This window comes from Bufo bufo, chromosome 11 (genome assembly GCF_905171765.1).
Source record: "Bufo bufo chromosome 11, aBufBuf1.1, whole genome shotgun sequence".
Lineage (NCBI taxonomy): Eukaryota > Metazoa > Chordata > Amphibia > Anura > Bufonidae > Bufo > Bufo bufo.
The window spans coordinates 67,754,309-67,777,051 of NC_053399.1; the positions used below are offsets into that span (position 1 = coordinate 67,754,309).

General features: G+C 44.3%; 1 protein-coding gene across 3 annotated transcripts in view; it reads left to right on the forward strand.

Moving 5' to 3' along the window:
• PLA2G4F (phospholipase A2 group IVF) overlaps positions 1–22,743 on the forward strand; it is a 490,195-nt gene that overhangs the window by 211,382 nt on the left and 256,070 nt on the right. For all 3 annotated transcript variants that reach the window (XM_040410952.1, XM_040410953.1, XM_040410954.1), the window contains exon 11: positions 19,390–19,519. In XM_040410952.1, coding sequence (XP_040266886.1) covers positions 19,390–19,519 — 130 coding nt within the window. The remainder of the gene's footprint in view (positions 1–19,389; positions 19,520–22,743) is intronic.

Sequence of the window (22,743 nt, forward strand, 5' to 3'; positions counted from 1 at the left end):
GCGTGTTCCTCTTTCAGGGATTTTTTGAAGATCTATCAAGATACCAAGACTTAAACTCACCGAAAAAAGTGGCCTAAACGGGTGAAAATGCTCCAAACCCAGACACTGTAGCGTGTCTATAACCGGGGGAGCAATTCCTCCGCATGCGGTCCGCAGACAACGGCAATCCCCAGCAAAAAATGCGTACAGTGGAGGTTGCCGGGACGCACTGCATGCACCACAAGAACATCTTACACAAAATAATACATTGTGCAGATGAAAAAATATACATACAAAAATCACTGCAAAAAATGCACCAAAATGATACGCAACTGACAATATCAGGCCGATGTTAAAAGCTGAGAACTTTGCTAATATCTTCCAATCGGTAACATATCGGAGCCCCTCATGCACCACGTCACTGTGTCTCAGCACGCATGGGGTCCTACCACTCAACTGCCCGTGGTGTGTGAACAGGGTCTGAATTAGTGATGTCCGGTTCATGAACGAATCGTTCATTTGAATCGATTCAGTTCAGTGAACCGGAGGAGTCGATTCACTTGAATGATCCGATCCGTTTGAAACGGCTCTTCTCAGTCCCAGCACAGACAATACAGCTCAGCTCACGCTGGCAGCAGGAGCCTGAGGGAGGGACTCGGGAGGAGTCAGTAATATGATCTTAGAGTGGAAGCTGGTTCTGCCAGCCCCTCCCCTCCCCGCCCACCAACCAATCACCGACCAGAGCTGAGGGGGCGAGGCCAGCACAGCACACTAGCAGCTCTGACTCGAGTCCTCGGGGTAGTACAGGGTCAGGGAGTCTAAATGAATCGAATGAGTCAAAAGAATCTAAAGATCCGACTCAGTTAGTGACTCATTCGATTCATTGAGTTGAAAGAGCCGGGAGTCAGACTGTAGAACAGGTTACACTGAGGCTGTGGCTCTTGTTGCAGCAGAGAGATAAGAGAAAGGACAGGTGACACACAGAGTTAGATTACAGGTTGAATTAAATTAACCCTTTAGAATCAAATTGGCTTCTCAGGAGATATATATGTCATATATACAGTATCTCATGAGAAGCCAATTTGATTCTAATCTAACCTGTAATCTAAACTCTGTCTCATCTGTCCCTTCTCTTATCTCTCTGCTCCTGTCCCTTCTCTTATCTCTCTGCTGCAACAAGAGCCGACAGCCTCAGTGTAACCTGTTCTACAGTCTGACTCACGGCTCTTTCAACTCAATGAATCGAATGAGTCACTAACTGAGTCGGATCTTTAGATTCTTGTGACTCATTCGATTCATTTAGACTCCCTGACCCTGCACTACTCCGAGGACTCGAGTCAGAGCTGCTAGTGTGCTGTGCTGGCCTCGCCCCCTCAGCTCTGGTCGGTGATTGGTTGGTGGGCGGGGAGGGGTGGGGCTGGCACTTGTGAGACTGTACTACTAAGAGGACTCGAGTCAGAGCTGCTAGACTGTGCTGTGCTTGCCTTGCCCCCTCTGGTCTGTGATTGGTTGGTGGGCGGGGAGGGGTGGGACTAGCACTTGCGAGTCAGCTCAGCAGTCTGACTCACCAAATGAACCGAAGATCCGATTCATGAATCGGTTCATTTGAATGAGCTGATTCAAATGAACCGATTCACCTAAAAGATCCGAACTTCCCATCACTAGTCTGAATCAGTGCTAGAAACCAACTCACAGCCAGACTCTCACATGCCTCCATAGTGGTATCACCAATGCACTGTGAGGTAGGATAAAGCTGTGAGCCGCACCCACAACAGACCATGTGACACAGAAGCTACCAGGTGCAAAAGAATGTTACTAACAAAATAAAGTGGAACATTCCATACACATAAAGACAAAAACTCACAGAAAAAAGTGGCCTCAACGGGTGAAAATGCTCCAAACCCAGACGCTGTAGCGTGTCTATAACTGGGGGAGCAATTCCTCTGCATGCTGTCCGCAGACGACGACAATCCCCAGCAAGATACCAAGACTTGCATCGGTAGGGCAAGAAAAGAAGAAAACCGGCTCAGTTCTCGCCAGGAGATATGGTATGGCTCTCCTCCAGAAACATCCGATTAAGGGTTCCTAGCTTCAAGTTTGCCCCTAGGTTCCTCGGACCCTTCGTATTCTTGAAGAGGGTCAATGAGGTGACCTATAAGCTTTGACTGCCTCTCTCCCTTCCTGTCCCCAATGCCTTCCATGTATCCCTGCTCAAACCGGTAGTCCTTAATCGCTTCTCTACAGCTCCATCTACGGCGGCTCCGGTATCTGCAAACTCGGAAGAGACCTTTTGAGGAGACCTTCGAGGTCAAAGACATCTTGGACTTCAGGAAACGTGGTAAGAAGACCTATTACCTGGTGGATTGGAAGGGCTTCGGTCCGCAAGAGAGGTCTTGGGAGCCGGAGGAGAATATTCACGCTCAGGGCCTCAAGAAGAGGGAGCATAAGGGGAAGGGGGTACTGTAACAGCATCTGCTGTGCGCCGCTGTCCCCCCGCTTGCCGCCGCGGACCTGGGCGCCATGCTCAGTGTGCTGTGGTGCTGAGGGTTCCGCTCCATGGGTTCCTTTCAGCCCTGGCCACAGTATGCTTGTTGCTGGTGTCTGGTTTCACTGCCCTAAGGGCGGAGCGCATCACTCCCTGGACTGTGTTGCCACGCATATCTTGTAGCAGTTTGTACACTGCTTCCAGAGCCCTCTTGTGTGACATGGTGCATTCAACCCATATGATGGCACTGCACTTTTGAAGCAGTTTGGCCTGTCCTGATCCCTTGGCAATGTTACACACTGGGCTGTCACTGTGAGCCAGGTTAAGCAGTAGTTTGAATGTGGAATGTGCTATCCTGCCACCAGTTAAAAGTGTAGCTGCAACTCCAGAAGATGCCCCTGCAAGTGCAATCTTCTGTTGTTGCCAAGATTTTGCCAGGGGCAAATTGTTTACAAATGTTTTTCCTGTTCCACCTGGAGCTTCAAGGAAGACAATGCCACCTTTGTTGGTTCCATTGAAACTTTAAATTTGGTTGTAGGCTTCTTTGGTCTGGTACCAACAGTGGCTCGTTGTAAGAGACAAATGCTGTCAATTCATCAATTGTACACTGCTCAAAAAAATAAAGGGAACACTTAAACAACACAATGTAACTCCAAGTCAATCACACTTCTGTGAAATCAAACTGTCCACTTAGGAAGCAACACTGAGTGACAATCAATTTCACATGCTGCTGTGCAAATGGGATAGACAACAGGTGGAAATTATAGGCAATTAGCAAGACACCCCCAATAAAGGAGTGGTTCTGCAGGTGGTAACCACAGACCACTTCTCAGTTCCTATGCTTCCTGGCTGATGTTTTGGTCACTTTTGAATGCTGGCGGTGCTTTCACTCTAGTGGTAGCATGAGACGGAGTCTACAACCCACACAAGTGTCTCAGGTAGTGCAGCTTATCCAGGATGGCACATCAATGCGAGCTGTGGCAAGAAGGTTTGCTGTGTCTGTCAGCGTAGTGTCCAGAGCATGGAGGCGCTACCAGGTGACAGGCCAGTACATCAGGAGACGAGGAGGAGGCCGTAGGAGGGCAACAACCCAGCAGCAGGACCGCTACGTCCGCCTTTGTGCAAGGAGGAACAGGAGGAGCACTGCCAGAGCCCTGCAAAATGACCTCCAGCAGGCCACAAATGTGCATGTGTCTACTCAAACAGTCAGAAACAGACTCCATAAGGGTGATATGAGGGCCCGACGTCCACAGGTGGGGGTTGTGCTTACAGCCCAACACCGTGCAGGACGTTTGGCATTTGCCAGAGAACACCAAGATTGGCAAATTCGCCACTGGCGCCCTGTACTCTTCACAGATGAAAGCAGGTTCACACTGAACACATGTGACAGATGTGACAGAGTCTGGAGACGCCGTGGAGAACGTTCTGCTGCCTGCAACATCCTCCAGCATGACCGGTTTGGCATTGGGTCAGTAATGGTGTGGGGTGGCATTTCTTTGGAGGGCCGCACAGCCCACCATGTGCTCGCCAGAGGTAGCCTGACTGCCATTAGGTACCGAGATGAGATCCTCAGACCCCTTGTGAGACCATATGCTGGTGCGGTTGGCCCTGGGTTCCTCCTAATGCAAGACAATGCTAGACCTCATGTGGCTGGAGTGTGTCAGCAGTTCCTGCAAGACGAAGGCATTGATGCTATGGACTGGCCCGCTCGTTCCCCAGACCTGAATCCAATTGAGCACATCTGGGACATCATGTCTCGCTCTATCCACCAACGTCACGTTGCACCACAGACTGTCCAGGAGTTGGCAGATGCTTTAGTCCAGGTCTGGGAGGAGATCCCTCAGGAGACCGTCCGCCACCTCATCAGGAGCATGCACAGGCGTTGTAGGGAGGTCATACAGGCACGTGGAGGCCACACACACTACTGAGCCTCATTTTGACTTGTTTTAAGGACATTACATCAAAGTTGGATCAGCCTGTAGTGTGTTTTTCCACTTTAATTTTGAGTGTGACTCCAAATCCAGACCTCCACGGGTTAAAAAATTTGATTTCCATTTTTTTATTTTTGTGTGATTTTGTTGTCAGCACATTCAACTATGTAAAGAACAAAGTATTTCAGAAAAATATTTAATTAATTCAGATCTAGGATGTGTTATTTTTGTGTTCCCTTTATTTTTTTGAGCAGTGTAGTTTGTTTCTATGTAAAACCCCCTGCACATTTGGTTAGCTTCATGATCTCTTGATGGAGTAGGCAATCCAAGAAGCTGTAATCTTTTTCCGGACATTGCCATGCTCTGGTCTTCAAGGAGAATTAAGGCTTTTTGAAAAATTTCTTCAGTGAAGTTGATAAGTTGCTGAGGACTTTCCCTTCTATCCTGCATGAGGATGTCCTCACTGAGATCAGTTTTGTACTTTGTCATAATCTCAAGGGGATTTGAAATGTTACAGGTTTTTAGAAGAATAGCAAAGATGTGTCTTAGTTCATTTGGGGTTTGTGTGGCTGCTGCTTTACTGAGGTTCATGTCCCAGTGTCCGTCCTTGTCTTTGGCAAGCTTTCCGGAGTGTTTCACAGACATGGCCTCCGACAATATTCAGGTGAGAAAATAATGTTGGGCCCTTGACAACATAAAGTAACATGTGCAGGGAGAAGCACTCTGCATTGCCAGACGAACAGTGTAGACACGACCAAGAGTATCATTTGCTTTGACCCCTGGATGGCCTTCAACATCATGCCCCTGTTTCCTCTATTCCAGTGTTTTTCTCGATGTGTTCCAAGTGTAGTACTTCGGTAGATCACAGTAGAGAATTGTTTTTGCAAATGGATCTTGTTGACACGGTTCGAAAAATGCCAAGAGGTTGGTCTTAAATGGTGTTAGGAGCTGCTGGCGCAGGTTTGCTGTCTCAAAGTAAATCCTCTGTCCATTTTCCAAGTGAACACTGAGATACACAACTGGTGGGTAGCTCTTGTGAATGGAGAACCCTAGTATTCTCCAAACAGCTTCATTGCTGCTGATGTACTTGCCTGGAATGCCTGCACTTCATTTTTCTGGAGTTCAAAAACTACTTGATCACTACAGTGTGGCAAGATTCGACATGGATGTGGGCCTGGAAAATTTTTGAGAGCAAAGGGTTGCAAGGCACCACCCACTTGTTGTCAATTTCTATCTCTTGGAGTAATGTTCTAATACGCATAATGAGCTTTGCTGTGAAACCACCATCCCCTGCCTTTCTTCTTCGGTTTACTGGATATCCATCTTGTCCTGTTTGTGTTTCTTGGACCAGGTTTCGTGGGTAATTCTTTGAACACCTGCCATAAACCATGCAGGAAGAATTTTTGTTGAGGTTCCCGCAGGGACCATGGATCATGTTCTTGGTAATTGTGTCAAACAGCAACAGGTCATTCTGCGGGTCTGGCAATTTGGCACTGATTATATTGTCAGTTCCGGTGGTTTGTATTTTTTGCTTCAGCCAGATCAAGATATGGGCATGAGGAAGGTCTCTTTTTTGCCATTTGACTGAATAAATCGAGCACTGTGTCTCACCATAAATATGTGCTTTTGTGATCACATGAATAATTTTTGTTAGTTTCCTTTTGAAAACCCGAGCAATGATGTCATGGCGATTGACTGTTTTCTGGCCTCCCAATATATGCCCTCTGATTTACTCCCAAGCACGATTGCAAGTGAAGGTATTAAAAAGATCTGGATGGCCATACTTCCTCACGTAAGTTATTGCATCCTGCGTGTATTCATGCATGTGTCGTGAGCTTCCAGTGACAGTTCATGGAAGAATGACCATTTTACCCAACTCGTTTGGATCAGCATCATTTGCCACAGCATCTCTAAGGTGAATGTATTTCTCGGCTCTGAGCGTCTTTTGATTTAGTCGGATATACAGAAGATGCTCACTCTCGATCTTTGCATACATGTTAATGATGAATTGGTGGAAGATGTGTCTGCCTTTTAGGATGTGATTTTCTTCAGCAACTCTGGTCATGATCCTATAGGCATAGAAGTCCATGGCAGACACTTTTTTCCCTGAAGGGTTGCCTGTTGTAGGATCTGTCTGAGGTATTTCAAAGTGATAGTCATCCTGTCCCTGGAAAACGATAATTGGGTATTGCAGTGCATCAAAGGACCTGTGAGTTTCTGCCACCCGTTGCAAAGTGTTGTTCCTTTTCTGAAGCAAAATGTCACGGCTTTGAAACTCATTACCCACAATCAAAATAGCTAGCTCATCAAATGTGGGGGCATTGAAACACTGCTGATGCTCACCTTGTGGTGTTTTGCCAGCTCTAATTACAACTTTGTAATCGTCACTTGGCATGCATTGAAGTACAGTATTGAAAAGTTGAACATATGGATTGTTTAAGTGAAGGAACTGTTGCAAGTTAGTGACAATATCAAGGCAAGTGTTTGGAATTTAAAGAGCATCTCTGTTGAGCCTCTGCTTCTGCATTTCCCATGAAGTAGATTTGAAGAAATTTTAGGTTCTTCTCCTTGTAATGGAAGCAGTGAGCCAAATGAGCGGTAAATCTGTCCTTGAACGTTGGTATAAATCCTGTTGTAAAAATGTCTCTTGTTGCTCCAAATGATGTCATTTGGAAGCATGAGTTGTACTTCCTGATGTTGTACAGGAAATGCTTTGATGTTGCAGTGGTGCCTGTCATCAGATACTTCAGGGGATCTGGTGGTGACAGGAGAGGTGGAAGTTTAACTTTGCCATTTGCACAGCATAAACCTGGTGGTTCATCTTTCCACTTCAGGGAATTGCAGTACATGCAGACCACATCCATTTTTTCCTATGTTAACTATTTTATTATCCTGATAGTTGATGTCTGAGTGGTAGCAAAAGACAGTGTGTTTTAAATTTCCAACCTTTTCCTGTGTCCTGGTGGAAGCAATTCCGACTCTCATGTTGATAAGTCAGTCTTCTTTCTGCTGAGATGTTTCAGTGGCCCTTGAGGAAGCAGCTCTTGTTCTCTTGTCTGTGAGTCTTGCTTCTCTCTGCTGAGATGTTTCAGTGGCCCTTGAGGAAGCGGCTCTTGTTCTCATGTCTGTCAGCCTTGCTTCCCTTTCTTCAAATTGATCATTGGACCGTAATATGGCTTTTCTCTTAGCGCCTGACGACAATTGTCCAATCAAATTCCTTTTCTTACGGGGCATTATTGTCTTTAATTGACAGTATATAAAACCCCACAGAATTAGTATACACTTAAGGTCACTTGAGTTACATCAGCCTCTACAACAACGTTGGCTAAGCATCGCAATCAAAATCATATTAACTCACACATAAGCTGTCTTATACTAAGAATGTCTTACGTTGCCTATAGCAACCAATCAGAGCTCATATTAATGACTTGTAGCAAAATAGAAGATGAGCTGTGATTGGTTGCTATATGCAACCTGATGAATATCCAGGATAACTGCCACAACAGCCAACAGAAAATGGCTCCTGTAGTTTGGAGGTTAGGTTACTAAGCGTATTTTTTGGCAAATGATTGGAAAGCGTGGGGTGAAAATTTCCACTCAAAACATAGTCTATGACGTTCCCCGAGTCACAGGAGGTGGCTGTGCAAAATGTTGTGATTGTAAATGCAATGGTGTGGATTCCTTTAGCGAACATACCCAAATTTTGACTTAGTTACTTTTATTCAAACAGCAAGTAATTTTTTGACGGGAAATGATGTAGGTGTCTCCCAAAAGATAATAAGACAATGTACAAGAGGCATTATTGTGGAAAAAAAAACATTTCTCAGCTTTTATTTACATTTGAGCAAAAAATACGTTCCGCACTGTGGAAAATCTCAGAGGACATGGTCGGAAGCCAAAAGTGACAACTGTGCTGGCTAGGAGGATAGAGAGGTGAAAAGAATCCAAGGATCACCACCAAGGCCATCCTGGTGAATCTGGGCTCTGCTGGTGGCAATGTCTCAAAGCAGACAATCCAACAGACACTGCACAATGCAGACCAAGGAGGATGCCACTTCTTCAGATTCCAGCAATCTGGGCCTAAGATAGTGTCTAGACACTATCTTAGGCCCAGATTGCTGGAATCTGCCATACACACACTATTTTCTGACTTAGCACACTGCTGTCTACAGAACACCACAGATTAAAGACACTATAGAGGGCCCAGAGCATTGAAATCTGCAATACAATGTTTCCTGATGTGGTTTCAGCAATCTGTAATACAATTTTTTCCAAAGGCATACAAAAGCTCGCTTGGCCTTTGCAAAAGCTCATCTGGACAAAGAAGAAGACTTCTGGTCTTCTGTGTTATGGTCAGATGAAACAAAAATTGAATTGTTTAGTCACAATGATGTTTCCTTCATTTGGTGTAAAAAAGGAGAACACCATCCCCACTATCAAACATGGTGGTGGGAACCTAATGCTTTGGGGGTGTTTTTCAGCCAATGGACCAGGAAACCTAATCACAGTAAACGGCACCATGAAAAAAGAGCACCAGTGGACATTTCAGCATGACAATGACCCAAAACACACAGCAAAAGTGGTGAAGAAATGGTTAGCAGACAACAACATTAACGTTTTAGTGGCCCAGCCAGAGTCCAGACTTGAATCCAATTGAGAATCTGTGGAGGGAGTTAAAGATCAGGGTGATGGCAAGAAGAATTGGAGCTCATTGCTAAAGATGAATGGGCAAAAATACCTGTGGAGACATGCAAAAAGCTGGTCTGCAATTATAGGAAGTGTTTGATTGCTGTAATAGCCAATAAAGGCTTTTCTATTGATTATTGAGAAGGGTATGAATAATTTTGGACTGGGCACTTTTTGCTCAAATGTAAATAAAAGCTGAGAAATGTTTTTTTTCCCACAATAATGCCTCTCGTACATCGTCTTATTATCTTTTGTGAGACACCTATGTCATTTCCCGTCAAAAAATTACTTGCTGGTTGAATAAAAGTAACTTTAAGTCAAAATTTGCCAGGGGTATGAATAATTATGGGCAGCACTGTACATACATACACTCAGCTTTATATATTAGATATCTGACATTCATTGATTGAGGTTGGTCATGCCTAGAACTTAAAGCGGTATTTCCATCACAGACAATGGGGGCATATCGCTAGGATGTGCCCCCATTGTCTGATAGATGTGGGTCCCACCTCTGGGACTCGCACCTACAATGAGAACGGAGCGGGGAAATGAATGGAGGGCGCACTGCACATGCGCTGCCGCCCTCCATTCATTTCTATGGGGCCGCCAAAAATAGCCAAACGCTGGCTTGGCTATTTGCGTCTGCCCCATAGAAAGAGGTGAGACCCGCACCTATCAGACAATGGGGGCATATCCTAGCAATATGCCCCCATTGTCTGTGATGGGAATACCTCTTTAACTCCTCATAGAAACTGATTAAATTCCACACGTTCATTTTCCTCACTTATATCTTTCGGAAGTGTGAGCTTTAGACATGACTTTACATAAAGGCAAACCCCTCCTCCTCTCTGGTTTTCAGGATCCTTTTTTAACAGACTGTAACCCTGTACGTTAACCACCCAGTCATAGCTATCATGCAGAGATACAGTATCTGTTATTACTGCTATATCGTACTCCTACAGTTCACCAGTAATACATACAATTAAAAGGTTTTTGGATATTTTTTACCCTACACCTTTCCTTATGAACTGTTCCAGTCCCTCCCTCTATTCCTTCTCCAGCTTCATTACCTCACCCCAAGTCTCTATCTGCACTATCCTATAATGTAATTACCCCCCAGTCCCTAGTGTAAACACTCCTCCTCCAACCTTCAAGCTATCTTCTCCCTCAAAACAGCTACATCTGTCCCATTGAGGTGCAGCCCATACCTACAATAGAGCCTGTTACTGACAGAGAAGCCGACCGAGTTCTCCAGAAACTTAAACCTATCCTTCCTACATCAGTTCTTGAGCCACTTGTTAGCCTCCCTAATCAAATATATGGATTGCACCTACAAAAATCAGGCTGGAAACAGGCACTTTCCAGGCATCTGGAAGTCTCATCATATTATTTATTTATACATGCCATAAATTTAATGGCCTACAAGAGTTTACAGTCTACAGGGAAAGGGCAAAGGACCCAGTAAGTGATAGTAAAAGCTGCTCATTTGGCTATGTGGTGGCAGCATGCTCATTGCAGGTGGTAGACTTTCCTAAAGAGGTTAGTTTTTAGGTTGCTTTTGAAAGTTTGGATGTGGGGGGGGGGGAATATGATGTGCTGGGGTAGCGACTTCCACAGTAGAGGAGAGGCACCTGAGAAATGTTGTAGATCATTGTGTGAAGAACAGATGAAAGTAAAACAAAGAAGGAAGTCCTGTGAGAATCAAATATTGTGTGGGGATGTATCTGGAAAACAGGTCAGAACTGTAAGAATCGCACAGATTGTGGACGAGCTTATATGTAGTTACTATTTTAAACTGAGTTTAAAATGGGAAGCCAGTGAAGGGATTGACAGAGAGGGGAGAGACCCAGTAGAGACAAGGGGAGTGGTGGATTAGCGAGGCAGCAGAGTGGAGTGTCATCAGTATAGAGGTGGTATTGGAAGCCATGAGATACGGAGCTGTCCCAGGCCAAATGTATAAATGTAGAAGAGTAGGGGACCCAGGGCAGAGCCTTTAGGGACATCAACAGAGAGGGGACGTGATGAGGAGATGGTGTATGAATAGGAAATACTGAAGGTTCTGTTGGTGAGGTAAGAGGAGATCCTAGAGAGGGTCAGGTATTTGATGCTTCGTAAAAGGAGAGAGTGCCCAACAACGTCAAAGGCAGAGGGCAGGTAAAGAAGGAAGAGCACAGAGTAATGACGTTTAGCTTTGGCAGTTAGCAGATCGTTGGCGACTTTGGTTAGGACTGTTTCAGTGAAGTGATTAGGTCTGAGGTAGTGGATCAAAAAGTGAATTAGATTAGAGGTGAGAAGATAATTCAGTTCAAGATGGACATGTTCTAGGAGTTTTGAAGCGAATGGGAGTAGTGAGATGTGGCGATAGCTGGATAAAGAGGATGGGTTCCAAGGAAGGCTTTTTGAGTATGAGCGTGATGGTTGCAAAAAAAAGGAAGGAAAGACACCAATGGTTAGTGATAGGTTGAAGAGGTGGGTTAGGGTAGGGATTACTATAGTGGTACAGAGGTTAGAGATGAGATGGAATTGGATTGGGTCAAGGACACAGGTGGTGAAGTGTGATTTGGAGATTAAAGTGGAGAGCTTTTCTTCATTGATGGTGGTAAACTGAGTTATGTAGGATGTGCACTGAGCAGTTGTGGAGATGTTTTTCATTTTTTTTGTCTCATGAGTGTGCCAAGGCTGTCGATTGATTTGCCGGGTTCTGGTGTGTGAGGGGGCTACTGAGTCAAGGCTGATTTAATTGTGGTGTTGTATAAAGCGGCTGTGTCACCATTGTGAAGGGAAGGATGGACAGCGATTTAGAGAGTCAGAGTTTGTGACTAGATAGATGTTTGAGGTTTCTATGAGGGTATCCTAGTGTATCGACTGGAGGGACCGTTTAAGAGAGAGTGGTTGAGAATGTAAAAAGATTGGTTAAAAAAGAGAGGAGAGTTTGAGAGGTCAGATTGGGAGCAGAGGTGGATGAAGACCAGGTCTAGTGTGTGTCCATTTCTGTGGGTGGCAGTGGAGGACCAGTTTATGAGGCCAAAGGAGAAAGTAAGAGATGGGAAATAGGGAGGCAACTGAGTGGCACGTGTTAATAAGGATGTTGAAATCCCTGATAATGATGGTGGGGATTTCAGCGGAGAGGAAGTGTAGTCAGGTACTGAAGCGATCAAAAAAGGTTGTAGCAGGGCCTGGTGGATAGTAGGCAATGGCTATTTGGAGGTTGGAGGGAGAGAAGCTGCAGGCAGAGTGAATTTAGAAATAGGGGAAGTAGAGAAATGGTGGTGATGAGTTGAAGGCTCAATTAGCTGATAGGAGGAGGCCAACAACATCACCATGTCTGACTGGGCAGGAAGTGTAGGTAAACTGGAGTTTTTTTTATAGGATAATGCGGCAAGGGAGGCGGTGTTGGTGCAAGTCAACCTCAGCCATATTTCTGTTTGGCCAAGGAAGGTCAATTTATGGGAAATTACGATGTTGTGGCTGTAGGAAAGTTTATTGCAAACTTCTATTTCCATAAATCTCTGGATAGAGACACTGGAGGAGCAGGGCCAAGTGAATGGATATGAGGTTAGAGGAGTGAGATCAGTTAGTGGTAGGGGGTTGGCAATAGAAGGTTGAATAGTGGGAATTAGACAAGGAGCCCCACGTTTAGGAGATATGTCTCCAGCAGTCAGAAGTAGTAGAGGGAATGATAGCAGGTGAAAGTAGGATAGGGCATGGGATATGTATGTTGGAGGAGAAGGTTTTAGGCTATGGCTACATGGAGACACTGGTCGTGTGACAGATGTCACGGCCAGGATCTCAGAGTAGCAGTGATCTCATAGAAATTAAGTCGCAAAAAATCACAATACTTTCGATAGGATCACGGCTACTTTGCAATCCTAGCTACGACGTTTCACCATGTATCCCTAGCCTTAGAGTGATGGCGCATAATGCAATTCTGACATGCTTTCAGGATGCAGTTTTCAATTTAGCCAGTTTAGCAGCCTAATTAAACCTTGTTGTTCTGCATAGTGGAAATGATTGAATCAATTTCAGCTAGCTACAATAAAAAACTGCATCCTGAATGCATGTCAGAACTGCACTGTGTGCCAGCATCAGGGCCGGTGCAAGGATTTTTGCCGCCCTAGGCAAGATAAAAATTGCCGCCCCCCCCCCTTCCTTATCAGATGATCTGCCCATATCATGACATCACATACAGTACAGACCAAAAGTTTGGACACACCTTCTCATTCAAAGAGTTTTCTTTATTTTCATGACTATGAAAATTGTAGATTCACACTGAAGGCATCAAAACTATGAATTAACACATGTGGAATTATATTCATAACAAACAAGTGTGAAACAACGGAAAATATGTCATATTCTAGGTTCTTCAAATTAGCCACCTTTTGCTTTGATTACTGCTTTGCACACTCTTGGCATTCTCTTGATGAGCTTCAAGAGGTAGTCCCCTGAAATGGTTTTCACTTCACAGGTGTGCCCTGTCAGGTTTAATAAGTGGGATTTCTTGCCTTATAAATGGGGTTGGGACCATCAGTTGCATTGAGGAGAAGTCAGGTGGATACACAGCTGATAGTCCTACTGAATAGACTGTTAGAATTTGTATTATGGCAAGAAAAAAGCAGCTAAGTAAAAAAAAACGAGTGGCCATCATTACTTTAAGAAATGAAGGTCAGTCAGTCAGCCGAAAAATTGGGAAAACTTTGAAAGTAAGGGCTATTTGACCATGAAGAAGAGTGATGGGGTGCTGCGCCAGATGACCTGGCCTCCACAGTCACCAGACCTGAACCCAATCGAGATGGTTTGGGGTGAGCTGGACCGCAGAGTGAAGGCAAAAGGGCCAACAAGTGCTAAGTATCTCTGGGAACTCCTTCAAGACTGTTGGAAGACCATTTCAGGGGACTACCTCTTGAAGCTCATCAAGAGAATGCCAAGAGTGTGCAAAGCAGTAATCAAATCAAAAGGTGGCTACTTTGAAGAACCTAGAATATGACATATTTTCAGTTGTTTCACACTTGTTTGTTATGTATATAATTCCACATGTGTTAATTCATAGTTTTGATGCCTTCATAGTCATGAAAAGAAAGAAAACTCTTTGAATGAGAAGGTGTGTCCAAACTTTTGGTCTGTACTGTATGTTCCACCCCTTTCTCAGCATTTAAATTAAAAGAACTGCTATGTTTCCCTTGTGGTTAATCAAGCTTCTTGTAGCTGTCTCCCTGACAGCAGCTAGAGGTGCTTCTGCGATTCTCACAGTGAAAATTACAGTGGGAAGACGCGGAGCATAGTTTTGAATGCGTGTGCATTCGCAGCTGAGAGGAGGATCGGGGAGAAGAGTTCCCAGTGCCGGCGCTGGAGAAAGTTAAGTGGCTGAAGGGGTTTTAACCCCTTCAGCCCAGTGGGAGGGGGACACGAGGGTGCCCCACTCCTAACAACTATATAGTGCCAGGAAAATGAGTTTGTTTTCCTGGCACTATAGTGCTCCTTTAACACCAGTACTACACAGTGTCTTTTTTCTGCAGGAACAGGCTATAGGCACCAGTACCACTACATTAAACTGTAGTGGTTCTGGGACTATAGTGTCCTTTTAGGCTCCATTCACACGTCCGCAATTTCGTTCTGCATTTTGCGGAACGGAATTGCGGACCCATTCATTCCTATGGGGCAGCATGATGTGCATTTCCGGGTCCGCACTTCCATTCCGCAAAAAAATAGAACATGTCCTATTCTTGTCCGCAATTGCGGACAAGAACAGGCATATTCTATTAGTGCCGGCAATGTGCGGTCCGCAAAATGCGGAACTCACATTGCCGCTTTCCGTGTTTTGCGGATCCGCGGCTCCGTGTATCCACAAAACACGTTGCGGACGTGTGAATGGAGCCTTAATGTGAGGTAAATTAGTTTCCAATATAGTATTAATAACTAAACAATTACATAATAAACATATTGCATTGTCTACTTACAACTAGGACAATAAGATGATCTGGTCTCTGGCTGCAGTCTGGCTCTGGGGACTCCCTTGTCACTCTCTTCTCCCCCCTCCCTCCCTTGTCACTCTCTTCTCCCCCCTCCCTCCCTTGTCACTCTCTTCTCCCCCCCCTCCCTGGTCACTCTCATCTCCCCCCCTCCCTTGTCACTCTCATTTCCCCCCCACTCCCTTGTCACTCTCATTTACTCCTCCCACTCCCTTGTCACTCTCATTTACTCCCCCCCTTGTCACTCTCATTTACTCCCCCCTCCCTTGTCACTCTCATTTACTCCCCCTCTCCCTTGTCACTCTCACCCCCCCCCCCACTCCCTTGTCACTCTCATATTACTCTCCCCCTCCATTGTCACTCTCATTTACTCCCCCCCTTGTCACTCTCATTTACTCCCCCCCCTTGTCACTCTCATTTACTCCCCCCTCCCTTGTCACTCTCATTTACTCCCCCCCTCCCTTGTCACTCTCATTCCCCCCCCACTCCCTTGTCACTCTCATATTACTCTCCCCCTCCATTGTCACTCTCATTTACTCCCCCCCTTGTCACTCTCATTTACTCCCCCCCCTTGTCACTCTTATTTACTCCCCCCTCCCTTGTCACTCTCATTTACTCCCCCCCTCCCTTGTCACTCTCATCCCCCCCCCACTCCCTTGTCACTCTCATTCCCCCCCCACTCCCTTGTCACTCTCATCCCCCCCACTCCCTTGTCACTCTCATATTACTCTCCCCCTCCCTTGTCACTCTCATTTACTCCCCCCCTCCATTGTCACTCTCATTTACTCCCCCCCTCCATTGTCACTCTCATTTACTCCCCCCTTGTCACTCTCATTTACTCCCCCCTTGTCACTCTCATTTACTCCCCCCCCCTCCCTTGTCACTCTCATTTACTCCCCCCCTCCCTTGTCTCTCTCATTTACTCCCCCCCTCCCTTGTCACTCTCATTTACTCCCCCCCTCCCTTGTCACTCTCATTTACTCCCCCCCTTCCTTGTCACTCTCATTTACTCCCCCCCCCCTCTCTTGTCACTCTCATTTACTCCCCCCCTCCATTGTCACTCTCATTTACTCCCCCCTTGTCACTCTCATTTACTCCCCCCCTCCCTTGTCACTCTCATTTACTCCCCCCCTCCCTTGTCACTCTCATTTACTCCCCCCCTCCCTTGTCACTCTCATTTACTCCCCCCCTCCCTTGTCACTCTCATTTACTCCCCCCCTCCCTTGTCACTCTCATTTACTCCCCCCCTTCCTTGTCACTCTCATTTACTCCCCCCCCTCTCTTGTCACTCTCATTTACTCCCCCTCCCTTGTCACTCTCATTTACTCCCCCTCCCTTGTCACTCTCATTTATTCCCCCCCTTGTCACTCTCATTTATTCCCCCACTCCCTTGTCACTCTCATTTACTCCCCCCCCCTCCGTTGTCACTCTCATTTACTCCCCCCCCTTTTCACTCTCATTTACTCCCCCCCCTTGTCACTCTCATTTACACCCCCCCCTTGTCACTCTCATTTAATCCCCCCTCCCTTGTCACTCTCATTTACTCCCCCCACCTCTAGTGTAGCGTCGCCGAGCTCTGTTCGGTCCGCGGTACAGGAGCATTTGTTTCCTGTACCCGGCCGGACTGACAGGAAGTGCACACTAAGTGAGCACTTCCTGTCAGTCCGGCCGGGAACAGGAAACAAAAGCTACTGTACCGTGGACCAAACAGAGCTCGGCCACGCTACATTAGAGGCGCTTCCCGACTGTGAGTCCCTCTCTTCATGCTGCTCCCTGGCGGTGCACAATCATAGACGCACCAGCCTGGGCAGTGTAGAAGCTGCCCGGTGCAGGGGAGGGCCCGCCGTCGTACTTAAAAAAAAAAAAAAAACTTGCGGCAACGTTTTTTTTTTTTTAGACCGCACGGCTGCCTAGGTTCGCCTTACAGGTGGCGCCGGCCCTGGCCAGCATCCTTAGGAGGAGCTCAGTGGAGGTAGCCAAGTGAGAGGATAAAAGGGACAATGAGATAAATAGCTCCTTGCCTGGTGTAGGAATAATGAGCTAATGAAATATTTAGTGGGATATGGAAGCGACAATGGTGACTACAAAAGGAAACCTGTTTAGTTGTTATATATGTAGAGGACAGAATGTGTAAGGAAAAGTGGGTTACCTTCTTCGCACTTCAATTTCTGATAAAATGTATTCTATACACAGACTTTACCAAGTTCACAAATGATCATATATCTCAAATATCTAGAACTATATAGAACTAAGGAATGCTAATGAATGATGCCAGGTGTGAACAAAAGCGGGGAGGAACTTTAGGCCTAAACTGGAAAGACATAGGTGCAATGAAATAGAGAACTATACAGATTGTCTCTATACACAGCATTGATTCATATGTACCACAAACAGACAAGAGGTGTGAATGTGCATCATATCTTTTTTTCAAATGAGTAGCTCCACAGATCCGAAGATCTACTGAGGAAGCAATAAGTAATATTGAAAAATGTTGAGTTCATTTTATACTTGTTTTTAATGTTAAATATGTAAAGTAGAAGTAAAAACACCCATGAGACAATATAAAAAAAAAGTTGTCAATTTTATCTTGGGATCCGTGGACCATCTCATTTCAAAGAGACTTCAAGGCTTCCAAGTGACCCCCTACTTGTGATGTGCCTGTTTCTGTACTGGATTTTCTAGGTGCAATCACTATTTTTGGACAGCCATGTGTACAATACTGTATTAGGTACAGGTCTCTTCTTCCTTTTTGTTTTCCATTAAGAATATTGTCACTCTGGACCAACAAAACCTGCTGCTATTGAGGTTCACCAAAGTAATCTTGCATTTTGCTCCAACAATGATCATCCTTCTTATCCCCTCTTAAAAATGATAAACGGCCTCTCGGCTCTCCTGATGGGTATTCAATTGAATACCTACGTATATTGCCCTTTAAAAGACCATGCTAAATAACTGTGAACACTGGTTTGCCACTGTCAAAATGTGTAAGACAATGCTCTGTTGTCAAAATGGCACAACATAAGTTCCAAAAAAATGGAAAACACTAGAATTTAATTCACAAAAACAGACAAATCAGAGTAGCTAACAGAACCACAAAATGGTGGTATGTGACGGGAAATCCATTTTCAAATATGCTATTAAACAGCAGTGTGTGGCAACAAAGAGCTTTTATTCTTAAGGTACACCTACAGATAATCGCTAAGATCATTGCTAACAAGTGTTTATATGAATGCTCGTTAGTGATGATCTGGCAGTGTAATACTGCCACCGATTATCCTAATCAGAGTCCTAAAACAGGTTTAATCAGCACTCTGCTACCGGAAGAAGCCTGGTGTTACTGGCTAAACGACGTTGGGAGGAGGCAGCTGAGGGTTCCACACGCACTCCTGGGTAGTTATTTGCTTATCCTTTCAACACATAGGTCTGTTTATGCCTTACTTAGGATTTTTATGTCTGATGGCTTCTATTGTCTTATTGGCCTGCTTGTGTGTGGCCTCTCTCTGCAATCTATATACCCTTGTGTGTGGACCCCTCAGCCTCCTCTAGGGTTGTTTTTTCCTCACTGAAGGTTCCCCCTTCCTTGCTGCTGTTTTTTACAAAGTATATTTTTATACATGTTAAATTAATGTATGTTAAATAAAGACTCTTTCATGTTTATATATACATGTGTTTGGTGCTAATTTTTGGTGTGTTTAGTACATTAAATTGTTTGGGCTGCTGTCAGCACTATATATTCATTATAACCCGGTGATCAAATTTAGTGGGTGCAGCCTTACCAGGTAGAATATGGTGATGCCTAGTCTATACCCAAATTTGTTAAAATTATCTGTTTATCTTAAAATGTGTCTCATGAACCCAGTAGAATTTAAAATAAGCATGCTAGAAGTCAACTATGTTACTAAAAAAGAGATTGAGGCAACCATTGAAATCTCTGTGGCATACATGCTCGCTTGTGTGCCTCACCAGCATCTAGGGGGCTCTTCTCCAATGATGACACACTCACAGTTTGATGAGCACTGCTCTAGATGACATGACATGACACAGAAATATAAGCACCATTGTAATGCACCATTTCTACTGTGCTGGTGCTGCAGTAAAATATAATTCTTGCTGCTTCCCTCACAGATTACAGCTGATGGCTGTAGCAAGTTGGATTCTAGGTGCCCTAGTACCTTTGCCTGGGAATATTACATAAAGTGTGATCACCATGACAAATCTTTAGTTTGGCTTGCAAATTGTAAACTGTGTACAGATTGACATATTTGCTCAGAAAATCGAACTATTATTCATGTACAAAATGTATGTATTTTTCATTCTTTGCACTTAATTTATCTGAAATTAGCTATCAGGAACTGGACATCCGACTTGAATTTGAACTGTCTCATGGGGAGAGAGACTTCCTGAAGAAGCGAAAGGACATTATTGCACAATCTCTCAAAAATGCCCTTGATCTGAATACAGTCCCTGATGAGGTGAGATATTTAGTACATAAAAATAATTTATATGAATGAGAAATGAGCAGCTATGCACATATTTTGGCTTTCATCGTCACTCTGATCATCAGCTTCAGTTTTGATTTGGGCGAACTACCCAAAAATATGTATGATATGATTAAAAGTAGAAAAAGAAAATGGGGAATGAAAATCAGCCCGGAATTCATGTTAATGGCCCAGCTTGTCCTTTGTTTTTGCGGACCCATGGAAATTAAATAAGTCCATATGCAATCAAAAAAATGTGGATTGGACATGGATGCAAAATAAGGCCGTATTCATGAGCCCAAAGGCTGCATGGATGTGGCTGTGTGCAGCATCCGGAGCAAAAACAAGATGAGTGACCACAGCACAGACACTCTAGGAATTGCACTGTTGGCTGGCACTATTTGAGTGCACTCTCCTAGCACTGTTAATAGGAGTTCTCCAGCTGGCATTTTGGAATGTGACTAGTATTTGATGACAGGGTTTACTTCCCCTCATAATGATTGTAAAAAAAATCACAACATTCATTGTGCTATACAAAATAGTTGGAAATAATGTTAATTTACCACCTTTATAAAGCAATTTCAGCCACCCAGACTTGGTCTGGGAGGGTCTTCTGACAGTACACTGCATGCTGAAAACTGCAGCCTGAGCACCAATGTCCAAAGATGTCCCTCATGCCAATCACTATTGCTGTAGTAGTATGAAGAGTTGCCATTCAGGCAATGAAAAGTATAATTTTTCACTTCCAACTTGCAAATTGCCTTTTGGTGCAGGAATGTTCTAAGATATTTCTAGTTATGCATTGATATATGGGTAAACAGTGGTTTAACCCTTTCTGCCTTTTGGTTTTTCACTCCCTGCCTTTCTGGAGCTATAACATTTTTCTTTTTTCTTTCACTTTTACGATGCTGTGTAAGGTCTTAGGTATTTGTACTTTTTATTAATACCATTTTGGAGTGTGTTTGACTTTTTTGATCACTTTGTAGTCTATTTTTTTGGGGACGGTGAAGCAACAAAAAATATCAAATCATCCAATTTTTCTATTTCCGTTACAGCATTCATATTTTATTATCACAGGTATTTTTTCAAATGATAATTTTTTTTATTTTTTTTATTATAGGGAAAGGGGATTGATTAGAATTTTTATATTTTTTATATTTTTTGGTTTGTTTTTTAAAATTTTTTATCATTTTTTTTTTTTTTTTTTAAGTCTTCCTAGGGCTCATTAGATTGCTTCTGCCATAGACTGCATTTTCTTTAAAAAGTGGTTACCGGGTAATAATATTGATGACCTATCCACAGGAAGGCTGTTTTGAGAAGCTGCAGCGGAGTGCAGCAGCCTCCGATGCTTACAACGCACAGTGCCGTACATTTTATAGCAGTTGTACTTGGTAATGGAGCTCAGCCCTATTCACTTTAACCCCTTAAGGACGCCGGGCGTACCGGTACGCTCTATATCCCGATTCCTTAAGGACTTAGGACGTACCGGTACGTCCTAACTTTAAATCGCGATTCCGGCACCCCGGGGGTTAATCGGAACAGGATGCCGGCTGAAATCATTCAGCCGCCATCCTGTCACAACGCCAGAGGGGGTCATGTGACCCCCCTGTATCGGCGATCGCCACAAACCGCAGGTCAATTCAATTCAATTGCTGCATTTTACTGTCCCTAAAATAAAGATTTTGCACCCCCCCTGCATGTTTTTTTGCCGGCGGGTGGTGCAGGGGGGGGAGTTGTGGGGGCGGTGCGGCAGGCGGGATCGCGATCCCCCGCCCGCCTCCTCTTGAAAATTCGTTGGTGTTCAGTGGGTATACCAGGGTGTTAGCAATGTGCAGATGTCAGCCGTTTAACCCTTTCCATACCGCGGTCCGTACGGACCGCTGTATGGAAAAAGTTAACAGTAAGAGGGAGCTCCCTCCCCCATCGGGGGGCTGCTGTGCCTTTACAGCCCCCCGATGGATAGGGAGAGAGCCCCCAGACAGCTCCCCTCCTTACCCTTCCTGTCTGCGAAGTTCTGACCGCTACTGAGCAGACAGGGAAGGTTCCCATGGCAACAGGACGCCGTCTCAGGCATCCTGCTGTCCATGGTGCTGAACAGATCTGTGCTAAAGGCAGAGATCTGTTCAGACAAAGTGTAAGTAAAATACAGTACAAAACACTATATAGTGTACTGTACTGTATTATACAGACATCAGACCCACTGGATCTTAAAGAACCAAGTGGGTCTGGGTCAAAAAAAAAAAGTGAAAAAAAGTGAAAAAAAAAAGAAAAAATCAAAAAACACATTTATCACTGATTAAAAATGAAAAAAAAAAAATTCCCTACACATGTTTGGTATCGCCACGTCCGTAACGACCTGATCTATAAAACGGTCATGTTACTTTCCCCGCACGGTGAACGCCAAAAAAAAATAAAAAAATAAAAACTATTAGGAAATTAAAATTTTGCCCACCTTACTTCCCAAAAAAGGTAATAAAAGTGATCAAAAAAAGTCGCATGTACGCCAAAATAGTACCAATCAAACCGTCATCTCATCCCGCAAAAATCATACCCTACCCAAGATAATCGCCCAAAAACTGAAAAAACTATGGCTCTTAGACTATGGAAACACTAAAACATGATTTTAAAAAAAGTATACATATTAGGTATCGCAGCGTCCGTATCGACTGGCTCTATAAAAATATCACATGACCTAACCCCTCAGGTGATCACCGTAAAAAAATAAAAATAAAAACGGTGTAAAAAAAGCCATTTTTTGTCATCTTATGTCACAAAGAGTGTAATAGCAAGCGATCAAAAAGTCATATGCACCCCAAAATAGTGCCAATCAAACCGTCATCTCATCCCGCAAAAAATGAGACCCTACTTAAGACAATCGCCTAAAAACTGAAAAAACTATGGCTCTTAGACTATGGAGACACTAAAACATTTATTGTGTAAAACTTACATAAATAAAAAAAATTGTATACATATTAGGTATCACCGCGTTCGTGACAACCTGCTCTATAAAATTACCACATGATCTAACCTGTCAGATGAATGTTGTAAATAACAAAGAAAGTGCCAAAAAATCTATTTCTTGTTACCTTGCCGCACAAAAAAGTGTAATATAGAGCAACCAAAAATCATATGTACCCTAAACTAGTACCAACAAAACTGCCACCCTATCCCGTAGTTTCTAAAATGGGGTCACTGTTTTGGAGTTTCTACTCTAGGGG